This window comes from Pocillopora verrucosa, chromosome 2 (assembly GCF_036669915.1).
Source record: "Pocillopora verrucosa isolate sample1 chromosome 2, ASM3666991v2, whole genome shotgun sequence".
In the NCBI taxonomy this organism is placed as follows: domain Eukaryota; kingdom Metazoa; phylum Cnidaria; class Anthozoa; order Scleractinia; family Pocilloporidae; genus Pocillopora; species Pocillopora verrucosa.
The window spans coordinates 7,114,568-7,127,730 of NC_089313.1; the positions used below are offsets into that span (position 1 = coordinate 7,114,568).

General features: G+C 37.4%; 1 protein-coding gene across 11 annotated transcripts in view; it reads left to right on the forward strand.

The window, feature by feature from the left end:
• Window positions 1–13,163, forward strand: part of LOC131787762 (RNA N6-adenosine-methyltransferase mettl16) — a 48,664-nt gene that overhangs the window by 28,110 nt on the left and 7,391 nt on the right. For 8 of the 11 annotated variants that reach the window (XM_066162103.1, XM_066162102.1, XM_059104839.2 and 5 more), the window contains one exon: window positions 9,990–10,108. Coding sequence is in view for 7 of the 11 variants with exons in the window: in XM_066162096.1 (XP_066018193.1) it covers window positions 9,990–10,027 (38 nt within the window). In the remaining 4 variants the exon portion in view is untranslated. Of the gene's footprint in view, window positions 1–9,989; window positions 10,109–12,661; window positions 12,794–13,163 lie in introns of all 11 variants that reach the window. The other 3 variants (XM_066162097.1, XM_066162099.1, XM_066162101.1) reach the window with 1 other exon arrangement.

Sequence of the window (13,163 nt, forward strand, 5' to 3'; positions counted from 1 at the left end):
AATAATACAGAAACAAGAAACCAAGCAGACTATAAACAGAAGAGTTGCATTCGAGGCCTGGAGTGCGCCGATTGACTTGTACTTTCTACCTTTAAGTTTATACAGCTTTCCTGGTCAATAGTCATCGATCCTGCCCTTCACTAGCTCTTTCAAACGCAATATCCATTAACGTTATGTTACAGCAGGTTAATTTTGTGTCTATTTTTTTTATATTTATTAACGTTCTCTCTTTTTTTTCCTTTTCATTTTTTTGACTTTGGCAACGTTACGCAGCTTAACCTCCGCACTATGCTTGATTCGTAAAGCCTTTCACTGGTAAGAGAATATTGGCCTTGCTCCAAAAAAAGAAGGAGGGAATCCACTTTTTGTTGTGGTAAAATAACCCTTTGTTGTCTTTTGAAGTTGACCCGTCGATTTGATGACGCTTTTACTTTTCAAAAAATGATAAAAAAGGTTCAAGGCAAGGATAGATTTGTAAAGCTTTGAACTGTCCATTTATTGCGTTAGAAATAATTTGTTCCATCAGTTACTTCGGTATGGTTTTTGGGTCATAGTGTGACTTCATGGTTTTTTGACCCTATTTCTTTGTAAACTACGGGCATGAGCTCTCGTAGCTGAAATTGGAGGCGAATGGTGTGGTATTTCCATTTATTTTTTTTTGACAACGAAAAACGATTAAGGCAAACTTCTGAATAACGGTATAATCAGTCAGTTCTTGATACGATTATCCACGTTCAGAGGTCTTTGATCGGTACCGGTATTATCTTATAGATGAAACATGCCGATATATTGCAATCTGTTTATAAATTTTAGTGCCATTCGACTCGCAATGAACCATTGATTAGCAATGATCTACATTTGGTAGACAGAACCAAATTCTTAGTGGAAATAATTGTTCAGTTGGGCTTTTTCTTTGCGTAGTTCAGTGCCAGAGTCAAACTGCTCTTGCAAATAATCAGTTGTGGAGGCATGTTTCTGTTTCGTTTCTACAGTTGCAAACTCATTTGCGTTTCGGCTTGCCGTGCGTTTGCACCGGATGTACCTCTTGATTTATTGGATGTTAAGTGATACTTACATTAAGGAGGTTGTTCCTTGATCTGAAAATGGAGCTACATGGCACGATTTTTAAACTTTTTTTGGCCTTGTCTAATACTACCTTCAACTGAGAGGCTGAAAATGTAATTTTGGATCGGATTGCTAGAAAAACACTACAAGGGCTGTAATGAATCCACAACGAACAAGGTTAACTAAATGGAGAAGGAAGAAACGCTTGGCAAACTGAATGACGACCTTCAAAAAATTTAGCCATGATGTTTTACTTCAAGATGCACAAGTCTTGTTCACACTTGAATGTGTTTCTTTTTACTAAGGAAACTGCGATCGTGCAGTTTTATCAAATCTACTGCGGAGGAAGAGGTAGTGTTCCTGGCAAAGGTTTCTTGGCCCTGACACACTCCCTGTCTTCACAGATAAGCGGAGCCTCGCTGCAAGGACAATCGGCATCTTCCATGCAAAGTGATTTGTAAATAAGGGGGCACTGAAAGACAAATGTGCATAGCGCGTGAGTAACGATTAGCTGACACAGTGGACCAATTACTCTCGCACAAGACGGCAAAAGAGTTTCTTTGAAAATACGAGTTAAAGAATCAATATCAGTATCTGAGCAACTGCCCACCTACCCCTCCCCTAACCCAACATTAACCCTAACTTGTTATCAATTGACTGTTGTTGTTAGGGAGGGGTAGGTGGGTAGTTGCCCTGATACTGATATTGATCCGAGTTAAAGAACTGTTTAATTTGCAAGGTTTTCGTTAATCATTAATTCATGGAGATCGAGGATCCAAAATCAACGCAGTTCAAACGATGCGCCCGGTGCTTCTTAAGGTTAAGAACCGTGAACACCTAAAGCCAATTTCAAACCGATTTATGTGCATAGTATACATGGTTTGAATGCAGCTGGTTTCTTATTTGCAATTTCGACTCTTTGAACCCTAAGATCTGGTTATTAATTGCCTTGAAAATTAGTTAAGTTAATTAAGTTTTATATTAAGATGACAGAATCGAACTTTAGCTCATGATATTTTTTTTCCTCGTCACCTGCGGGCTGGATTAAGTATTGAAATTGCTAAAAGATTTTGTACGCTAATCACTTCCGGGGTATTTAACGAACTTACAGGTAATTTCCTCCAAATTTCGTCCAAAGGACTTTTCTCTTCGCACCAATTCCTGTAGCTACAGATCAGCGAGGGACTGGAACGGCTCATTACACATGTGCACTCACTGTCTTCGCTACATCGCGTTCCACGTACAACAGAGCACTGAAAAAAAATGGAAGGAAGGAATTAAACTATTAAGAATTTGTCTCAAGTAAGGCTCGCAATTGTCTGGTGGACTTAAGAGCATAGAGGCAGATAAAAGAAAAGAAAAACAAAAAGAATTTTAAACAGATAGCCATATAGCACTTGTGATTGACTCTTCCATGTCTATAGGAATTCGAGGATATTTCTTTTGTTGTCAGGTTCTGTAAGCCGATCTGCATGCCAAAGAAAAAGGGATTTCCTGTTATCACAAATGATAGGCGCGGAGGCGCCAACATGACTCTTAAGAATTTCTTTTCTATATTAGTAATTTGGTCAATCGAGTTTGTAAAGCAAATTTTGCCAGAAGGACATTTTGTTACCAGTTAGAGTAAGGTCTGTTGTCTTGTTGTCGACTTTTTCCTTAGATTTCATTTGTCTCAAATACGGCTCAGTAGGTTTGTGATACCAGGATGTTGCAAACTAATGCTGTTTAAGGACACCTCTTCTCTTTTCACAGCAAGTTTTACTTAACTAGTCTTTGTATAAAATTTTTCCTTCCTTCATTTTCTTTTAATTTTTCTTTTTCAAAAAATATATTTCAAGAAAACCACCTCATTTTGTTTACCACGGTTGAAGCTGGGAAAGAGACTTTATGGTGAGACTTTTCCTTACTTTACGTGAAATTGGTGTCTATTTTCCAGTTGAGATACCGCACAAAAATGGAGCCCAATTTTCTAAGAGGAATAGTGTACAACCTTTTTTTAAGATGAACCATTTACTCTTCGGCTAGAGCAATACAGTTAATCATTTGAAAAAAAAAAGTTTCTTTCTTCCGCCGGTTCGTTTAGTTTTCGCACTTTGCGCTGCGTACTCTTGCCTGGTCATGAGCCACGAACGAATCGTTGTGTTTTTTGCGGGAAAAAAAATGAAGAGAAGAGGAAATGAACTTACGCTTTGAGGCCAGTCTCGAATGTGTCTGGGTTCACACAGAGTCAATACTGTCACCACTAACACGAGTAGTGTTTTCATCAGCTTCATCTTGAGAGCTAAACGATTTGGAGAGAGAAATTTAGTAAATCTGCATTTATATCTGCAGTAATTACCGCGAAGAAATTTCTGGAGTGTTTCTCGGTTCACTGCCAATAATCCTGTATAAGTATATCACATGGGCATCTATAAAATTATTGGGATGCTGAACTTGTGCCTGTGTTTAATAGGTTTTATGAATAATCTTTAAAACGCTATTTCATCTGCAGTCGTTTCATAAAGAAACAAGGGGAAAGAAGAACAAAGCCTTGGGTTTTCCTCATAAGATCATTATGGCAGATGAGTAATTGAAAGCCCTGCTTTGATTCAGGTTATTCTTTAAAGATTAATGATAAGCTGTTAATATCACTCTTGTCCTTTTCAACGATAGATCTTTATGTACCCTTGACACAGAAATATTGAAAACGCTCGAGCGATCAATAATATCCATGAAAACTGAGTTATTAACGAAGCAATATTATGGTGTTACAAGTATATAAAGCGATTTGCAGAATTAAAGAGATTAGAAGAGATTTAGCGGCGATCAGATAAACAGCGGCATTTAAAGCGTTCACCACACTATAGATCACTGTAGGGGTCAGTGGCCTCTTTTCCTCAGCAGGAGCCTTGAGTCTCGTGTTTTCTGGATATTTTTAATTTTCAGCAATTGTTTTTTTATTTCCAAATCCAGATCTCAGAGGAGATATGTGACGCTTTGTCTATCATGAGAAACTTAGCCTTAAATTTTCAAGATTATCAGCTTAAATCTGTGCTAATCTTGTCCGTTGTCAGCCATTTTTGTTCTGTTTGGGATAATTCTTCCTGTTCTGATGTTTTTCCATCTGGCTGGATAAAAGGTTTGTTTTCCTCATTTTGTTTAAGATTATATTTTATATTTTATGTTAAAGGAAAACCAGACGACTTGAAATCTCTTATTGTAAGGCACACGACTCAACTCGGATGACTACTGATAAAAGCTCTCAAAACTCCAGAGACGAAGTGCACTCCATTATTTGGCCTGAACGGGTTTGGGTCGCTAAACGGCATATGATTTTTGGGTTCTTTAGTCGTAAACATGGTCTATGATTAAACTTCTTAGCTTCTTGAGCAGGTTCTATCTCTAGAGCGGAAAACTTTCAACAGAGGTGAAACGAAAGCAGTGCGTGGTTTAAAATATGCTACAAACATTTCCTTTTAATTCTGACTGCAAAGATTGTGTCCGCGCATGTTAAAACCGACTGCATTATATCGATGTGCCACAACTACCATGCTTGTTCTTAAGTGGTAGCAAAAAGCATAGATTTCGTTTGAAACATGAGCAGGGTTTGGAGGCCTGGGTAGCATCCCCGCTCCCCCCTTACATGAATATCGCCCGGACACCCCCTATCACAGAGGCTATTTAGTTGCCAGTTTTTAGTTTCAATGTTATTTTTTATGCTCTTGGTAAGAGTTGTGCCTATCATGAGAACACTTGAAGAAAGATCCTTACGAACAGAACTGACACGTGTACCCTGCATTTATAGCATAGAATTTCGAAGAAAACGGTCTGTTTATCTTGTTTCGCATACCTTGAAGAAGTACGCATTGTCGAGAGATTAGCCGTTTATCGCATTACGCCAATTTATGATATTTTTCGAATCTTCTCCAACTGAAATGGCATTTCAAATTTGAGAAGAATTGCCTGGCGAAGCTTTACATTACATTTTTTTCGTTATGATTAAATTATGAAGCTAATATATTTATTCTTTTGAAAAAAAATAAAGCTGATTAACTTTGTTTTCCACACAACGACTTTGTATCTACGCGATCTTCGAATTAACATCGAGACATTTTCCTCTCTCAGCGTTTAGTCTCCCTAGGCATAATTTCTACATAAAATGTTCTCTCTGGATAAAGATTTTTGTTCTTAAGCCTTTCAGTAAAACTGATCTAGATGTAATCAGCCGTGGAATTTATCAATTTGGTTTTGTGTCTTTGCGCTGCAAGATGAATGAAATTTTTGCTGGGATTTAACCTTTAGACAATTGACTTGGAAAAAAAAAAAAAGGAAAATCTTGATGCTTGACGAAAGTTTGGCTGCTAATGAAATCCTAAGTTACCAACCTTTTGATTGCGATGTACAGATTGATACAGTAATAAATATCGAGGGAAAGGAAAAACAGCTTGAACAGTGTACAAAAAAGCGCTGAGCACCCTAAAAACTTTACTTATCCAGAATCACGATGGAAACCGACCAATCACAACTCACAAACGCAACTTAAGTTACGTAGCCAATCACATTTTTCGGAAACCAGACTTGTTATTTGACTATTGAACAACAACAACTCTTCTTACAATGACTTCCGCTCAGGTTGTTGAAACATTACCCACTACCATTGACTAAAGTCATCTCAGGACATCACCGGGACAATCAGACTACATGATTAAATGTCTCTATTTGCTGATAGATTTTGGTTTCTTTTCCCATCTTCCTTACACACCCTTTCCTCTTAACTTCTGACGCTTTTCTTAAGTATCACTTACACCAAGCCTTCTTGTCTGCAGGAAGTATGTAGTAAATTGTGCAACATCACTGATGATGCAAGAATTTTTCCTTGTAGATTTTGCTCGCGAGAGATCTGGTTTTGGAGACAGAAACACAACCCACCCGCGGTTCAGAATAAATTGAAAGAATTATTTTTAAGCTAGATTCTTGGAGATTTCAATTAAAACAGAAAACAAAGTGGACTTTGATTTTTTGAGAACTTGCCGGAAACCACAGAATTGCTGTTGAATAAGATAAGAATTTCATTATCTGATTTTTCTTCAATTTCGAAATTAGTGAGAAAGTCCAAATATTTCCTCTTCACAACCGTAATTCTGAAGGTCAAAATCGCCCATAGATTCTCGATGGTGAAGATAAATGGAGCCAAATGTTTTGTTAAATTGCCAGCTTAACATAATGGGATATTTAGTTAATGTGGGGTTTTATCGTCATCGAAGATAAGCCAGAAACAAGGCTCTACTGAAAATAATTACACACAGAAAAACTATGTGTTAATAGAATTCCTAAGTTCGCAAATTTACACTCATTGTCGGTGCTCCTTGGAAATTATGATTGTATTGAGCAATAAGGTGTCAATTGCTCAACATAAGTGCAAAAGTGATTTGGCATTTGCAACACAAAGTCGTGTGTTTTTTCGCTGCTCTTGCTCAGGGTGAAACTCGGACATTAATAGACAACACCAGAAAAACAGGCTTGGTAATAATTCGAGTCACTCAAAATGTGGCAACCTATTGACAAATGAAACGTTCTTCAATTGGTTGACATACTATTAAACTGGATAGCTTCCAGCTTCTGCAACAACTTGCAAATTCAAAATAGTTTTTGAAGAGGAAAAACTCCAAAACGGAACGGGAATGATCTCGATGGATTATATAATCAGGATTGATATCTTAACTAGAAATTAGTGATGTGGATAGCTCACATACTCAGCCATTGTTGTCTCTTGTCTTATCTCGGTTGGGAAAACAAATAGATTATTAAAAAAAGATTAGATTGGAAAATAGAAAAACAGTTGGCAAAATACTTGTTTTTTGTGTGCATAAATTGTTCTTTTGAAATGAGATCATTAATGGCTTATCATGGCACACCTGCTTCCTCTTTGCCTCTGATAACTACGAGTTCCTTAGATCTTACATCCTTGTGTTCCGTACGTAAGTTGTTCATCGTCAAGGCTACACTTAGATCGGCTGTGGTTGGGTTAAAGTTCATTGAGAAATATTGTCCTGGGGCAAACTTTGGTTGGAAAAAATCAACCCTTGCTTGAACTGACCAGCACAGTGAGATAGCCACGTAATGCAATTTGCTTAAGGAGGTAAGTTATGAGGGATCTGGTAGCTTGAGATAGAAATCGAAAGTGCTCTGGATCATAAACATGAAGGGAAGCTCGACTTCAGAGGGAGTCTCAATGTTTACTTGGGGTAACCTCACCTTTCTGTAGAGTTTTCTGAGTAATCTCCCCAATTAGTGGAGAACTGTTCTTAGCACCCGTTTTATAAATATATCTGACCCACACCACTAACTGGGTGAGTAGTTATCTAGTGCGGAAGCGGTCGGAATATTACTGACACTGACAATTTTTGCAACAGTCAGGGAGGTCTGTCTAGAAGCTTTAGCTGGTACAAGATACCACGATTTCAAAATAGCCGAGCTAAATACACACGGGCTCTGGTTTGTTATCCAATCATGCACTTATCTTTTTCGTATTCTCCTAGTTGTGGCAGACCAACACACACATACTTACTAGATAAGATAAAATGATGAGTTGAACCCAACAATGTTGATATACTTGTAACTGTTTTTCTGTGTGCATGAATAGATAAATCTAAAAGCGAAAGCGTTGTTAGATCTGTCAAAGAGTTACCATATCGAATAGAGTGGACCACAGTTGCGCTAGATTAAAGAAAAATGGAAGTTACATCTGCTAAAATGGGTCATAAAGGAGCAGCATTTCCAGTAGTTTCTGACTAAGCTCTTTATGAGTGAGAAATGAAGGAGCGTTTGTTGCAAGTTGCCGTATCTTAGACCGCCGACGGAGAACCAATTTAGTTTCGTGAGTTCGTTACCAAAAAAAGTCTTGTTTTACCCACCACATGGCTCAAGCTGAGTTTCCAAAAGTACCGTAAGCGGCTTGTGGGTTGGACTAAATCGAGAGCGTGTAGGAGGGTCTTACGAGAAAAGTATACCTCGGCTAAAAACGAAAACCCCCAATGGACACAGATAATCACGCCCAGTCTAGTCTAACCTGCTATCTTTGCAGGTATATAAACATTCTCCCAAAGGATAAGACATGATTTTGCGTAACCTAAACAGTAAAATCCAAGATTTGCTATAATGCATGAAAAACTTGCTACACAAACAAAGGGTCGAGCGCGATACAAAACGGATGTAAATATAATCTAGGTAATTCCTAAGCCTCAAGTATCTACACCATGAACCAGTGTTATACCCAAGGAAATTGCAATTTAAATTGGAGGACTTCGAACTTTCCTATATCTAACACAGGTGAGTAACTGCAGCTCTTCAAAACATAAAATCGTACGTCTCTCCATCGTTTTAGTATGATTGCACTCCTAAGTTTTCGTCGCACTAAGCAGTATTATTTACAAATGTGTTTCCTCTTTATTGATAAATCACCGTTGGAAACATTTTTGAGGTCAGATTAATAGAGCAGTGATCGTAATGAGAATTGAAAAGTTCCTTAGGGACGGAATTTGGGAGGACATCGAGGCTTTTGCCACCCAACCTTTACTTTAATCTGTAATCTTTGATGACCATGTATAAAAAATGTTTTTTTTTTCATCTAAGAAAACTTTACTTTCAAGTTTTTTCTAATCATTTAGAGGACTGGTTTTATCAGAAGTAAATTGCTTAAGAATGGAAAGAATCTGGTTATATAGCTTAGAGAATTAGGCAATGAAAGAAGTGCATGATATCGACCCGTCGACCCTTCCTTTAATTTACTTGTCTGTTAGTAATGAAGATTGTAGTTTCAAATGGAACTTTCTTCTTCAGGTGAAGTTTTAGAATGTGAGCAGAATTTGTACTTTGGAGAATCTAAGTCAAGTTTATGAGTATACTCTGTCGACTTTCTCAAACACAATCCTGTGGATGCAATTCTCTGAAAAATTCCTTTTTTTATGTTCTCGCTCATTTCCAATAACGAAGCACCTATTCATTGCAGACAGCTAAGTTATTGTGGATACGTTTTGTAATACCATGCATGAATAGACAGATCAAGAGAGACTAGTCAAAAACCACAAATTAAAATTCTTTTGAATCCTAAGTATCTAGAAGGCAATCTTCGAGTTTCACCTCTTGAACTGGAGCTTTATTTATAGAAGAGATTTAGGGTTGAAACTGTTGGATACCAATGATGAAGATGGAGGATTAAAGATGGTTTAAAAGAGTTTCGTAAGCCGGAAATTACTGCTTTGCACGTCTGAACATGACTTTAAGGCTTTATTTGGTGACACTTAGTGGGTTAAGTACAAAAACAGGAAAAGCCGGGAAAGGCCTGGCTTGTGAATTTTCTCAAAGACTAGCCCAAGTAATTGATATCCATGTGAATTCGTAGCTAGTTTTCTCTCCTCATCTTACTTATCGTAATTTCTGTCTTCACCAGACATGTTTTTGGGGATTTGAGGGATTTAATAATAGCGCAGAAGCCGCAATCGAAACAGATTACATTGTTTTGTTGATTTTTTTTCGGGCACGATCTTAAACATGTTAAAGTGGATTTTAAGGATTATGTTGCCACCCAATACGGTAGATTAAGAAAGGAACCTCCCAGGGCCTTTGTTGGACTCACGTAAAACATTGTTGTTTATAAACTGATATTACGTCATGGGAAACTGGAAAAGGCTTACACCCATAAGATATATAAAGCTTTCCTCTCAGAAGATCGGTCAGTGAGCTAGACATTTCTCCGGAGCTAACCAACTTTTGCTGGGCTTTTTTACACCTTTATACAAGTTAGTTGGAATACGTGAATAGATTATATGCCTGAGAAAACTTAAGCTTTTTCTGCGTTTTCGTTTAAATGCCAAGTCAAACAGTGGAAAAGAGAAAAGTTCACGCCATATTTGAATCAACGATTATTGTTTACATTTCATTTACAGCGGACAACGCCCACGCAAGATTTGGACGCGAATTCTGAGTTTCATCCTTTGAGAGTCTGGAAAGTTTACAAGAAGTGGCAGAATTGAAGAAAATTTAAAGAGATTCTAAAGGACAACTGGTAAGTGATATTTAGTGTGCGGACAACACTGACAACAGCAGTGTGAACACATGAACTACAGCAATGTAGTAATCATTGATTGGAATTGAGATTTATCCTTCAAATTTATATGAAGAAGGGAAACGTTCAAAAAATGCAATTTCACAGCGAGTTATTGAAGAATATGAATGATTTGGCAGCAAGCTCTTGAATTGGTGAATCTTGAATTTTGTGCGCACCTTCGACTGCTCCGCCATAACCATCAATCAAGAGACATCTGTAGAATTTAGCAGTGCTTCGTTTGAGTCGTCTCATGTTCCAATGTAACTTTTTCATAGAAAGTAAAACGTGATCAATGGGGCAAATATTTAAAAAGCGGCGATTATGCTTTTAAATATATCAATTAGCAATCGCTGTTTGAAATAAACTGCATCGATATGTGATTCAGAAGGTTTGAGCCGAAATAAAAGGGCCCAGAGCTTAACGCTAATCAATTAAGGAATCTCGATGATTTTCGGCCCTTCTAACGTAATCACTTGTTTCTTTAAAACTACACCAAAAAGTTAGCGTAACTGCCACGGAAGTTAAGGGCACAGCTGTTGCTGTATAACGAACTACAAGGGTCTCATTTCCTCAAATGGGGATTTTGCCACAAGAATCAATACGAGCGGATACAGGAATTTAATCTCAGAACTGAGTCATCTACATCGATGAATGAAGTCGGGCAATCTTCTTCGTTTTAAGATTTTATTATACTTAATAGCTATATACCTTTGTCCCACTGTTGCTAGATCGTGCAGTTTCCAGTTTGGACCAATATCGCAAGTTTTTTTTTCTTAATTGTTCAAAGTGCTTCGCTTTAGCTCAAAATTTCAGATTTCAAATCAAAGTTAACGCCTAATTGTTTCTTGATCAACTGTTTCTGTTTAAAATATTGAAAAGGCGCCCAAAATTTTAGAGCATATGTTTGTTGCTCCTTGGCGCACTGCGTGACGAGATAACATATAAGAAAATTTTTATTCCTTAAAATTTCCTGTAAAGAGGCTCAATTTCTTGATTACTTAATGTCACCTTAATCACAAAGTTGTCTCTCTCTCTGGTTTTTTCTTGCTTGTAGTTAACCGTTTAACTCCCAAGATCTGATGGTCAAATCTCCCCTCCAGCTACTACATATTTCCTCTTAAATTAGTTACAAGAATTTGGTGTTAGATCAAGACAACAACTTCTAGTTGACATTTTTGAGTATTCTCATTACTTGTTTGGTGGGTAATGTATGAATATTGCAGGGAGAAAATAGATGTTAATCACTTCTGAACGTTGAAGGGTTAACTTGTTATGGTCATAACTTGACGATCACGATAAAGAAAGTTAATTATATCCATCGCGTAGAATTTTGAAAGATTAAATGATTACGACGGTAGTGAAGGAAACAGGCCGTGATCATGTTCTTATATGCACGCTGGCTGGCAAAAGGGAAACAGAGCGCGACAAATCTTTCTACATGGTGGACGATCGAATAGGCAAAACTCTGCTCTTTAAACCTTAACTGAATGGCATCTTTACGCCTTAAGTAGTGCTGATAGACGTGGAGAAAGCGTGTTGATGCCCTATGCATGCGCACCGTCTGGCGTCTAAAGAATGAAGGTATCCTAAAGTTTCTTACAACGATTTAGGTCGGAAACGACGGAAAACTTTCTAATGCAAGTGGAGTATAAAAGGTATTTGCATTCACACCGCACCAAAAGGAGGACAAACGGAGAAAAACAACAGAAGAAATTGTTAAAGCATACCTTGCAAAGCACACAATTTTTCAAGTCTTTGGGATTCCAATTAAGAGGCAACTTGACTTGAGAAAACGAGTTAAACTGTTAGATGCGGACTTTTCCAGGTAAAACACACGATTTGAAGCCAGAAAATATACCTTGTGCTCAGTATAACCAGAAAGAATCGACTGAACAAAATCCTTAGCTTATCAGTTTTTTTGTGGCGAAGATCACGTGCTAGGGTTGGCCACTGAGGGTGTCATTTCACATTCTAAGATGTCTTGCATTCCACTTCCGTGGACTCCACTGGAAAAACTATAAACAGTCATGCAGTATATCCAGTTTTAAATTCCATTTGCGTCATGAAATTTCATTGGTACTCATCCAAGTCAAGTTTTGGAAGAAGGCCATGTTATATTTAGTATAAAAGCAAAACTGTGATAACTTTGCAGAGAGGGAACAACAAACACTTCACACAATCCAACAGCGAATCTTTCAGCAGTAATCACTGCAAGCCAAAAAAAAAAAAAGGATTGTCGAAACAAGATGTTTTATGGAAGGATCATTAGAGTGTCGCGAGAAAAATCGACAAACACAGAGACTGTTAGTTTTTTTTTTTAACCATCTCGATAAGGATTTTAGTGATAAGACCCTTTTATAATCATAACCTGTGAAAGAGGTTAATGGTCTGTACAAAAAAAAACAAAAGTGTTTTTTATTTGTGGGTGGTTTGACATACGTGGATAGTGTTCAGTTTATACATATCCATACTCAAAACCTACTGTGAGAGGCAGTTTGATGATTTTTGCAGATTAACTGAGAAAGAAGAGTGGTATTTAGTTGGACGATAGAAAGTACCAAGAAGAGATTCGTGACTAACTCATTTGTGTAGAGGCAAAGGTGTTCCCTGTCGCTTGGCGGCTCGTTAACATCAAAGACACTGGTAATCCCGTGTTTGAAACATCTAAATTATTTGTATCCTTCCGATGGTTCACTGACAGAAGAACAAGTCGTGCAGTTCTCAAAAGAAGATATCATCTGTGCAACTCGTAGTTTTTTTTAGCATTCTAATGTTATCTTTCTTCCTTTTAGTAATTGAAGTAACTTCTCTAGATTTTTCTACCGTGATTTGCAAGTCTGTTTTGGAATATTGATTTTTTTTTAAATTTTTGTTCTTCTATCATATTCAAGTCATACAGACATGTTCCCACGGTGTTACTATGATTTTGCCGATATGGAATTAATGTCGAATCCTTTTTTGACCTTTTGTTAATATTTTCTCTCTATTGTGTGGCAACTTACAAAGCTTGAGG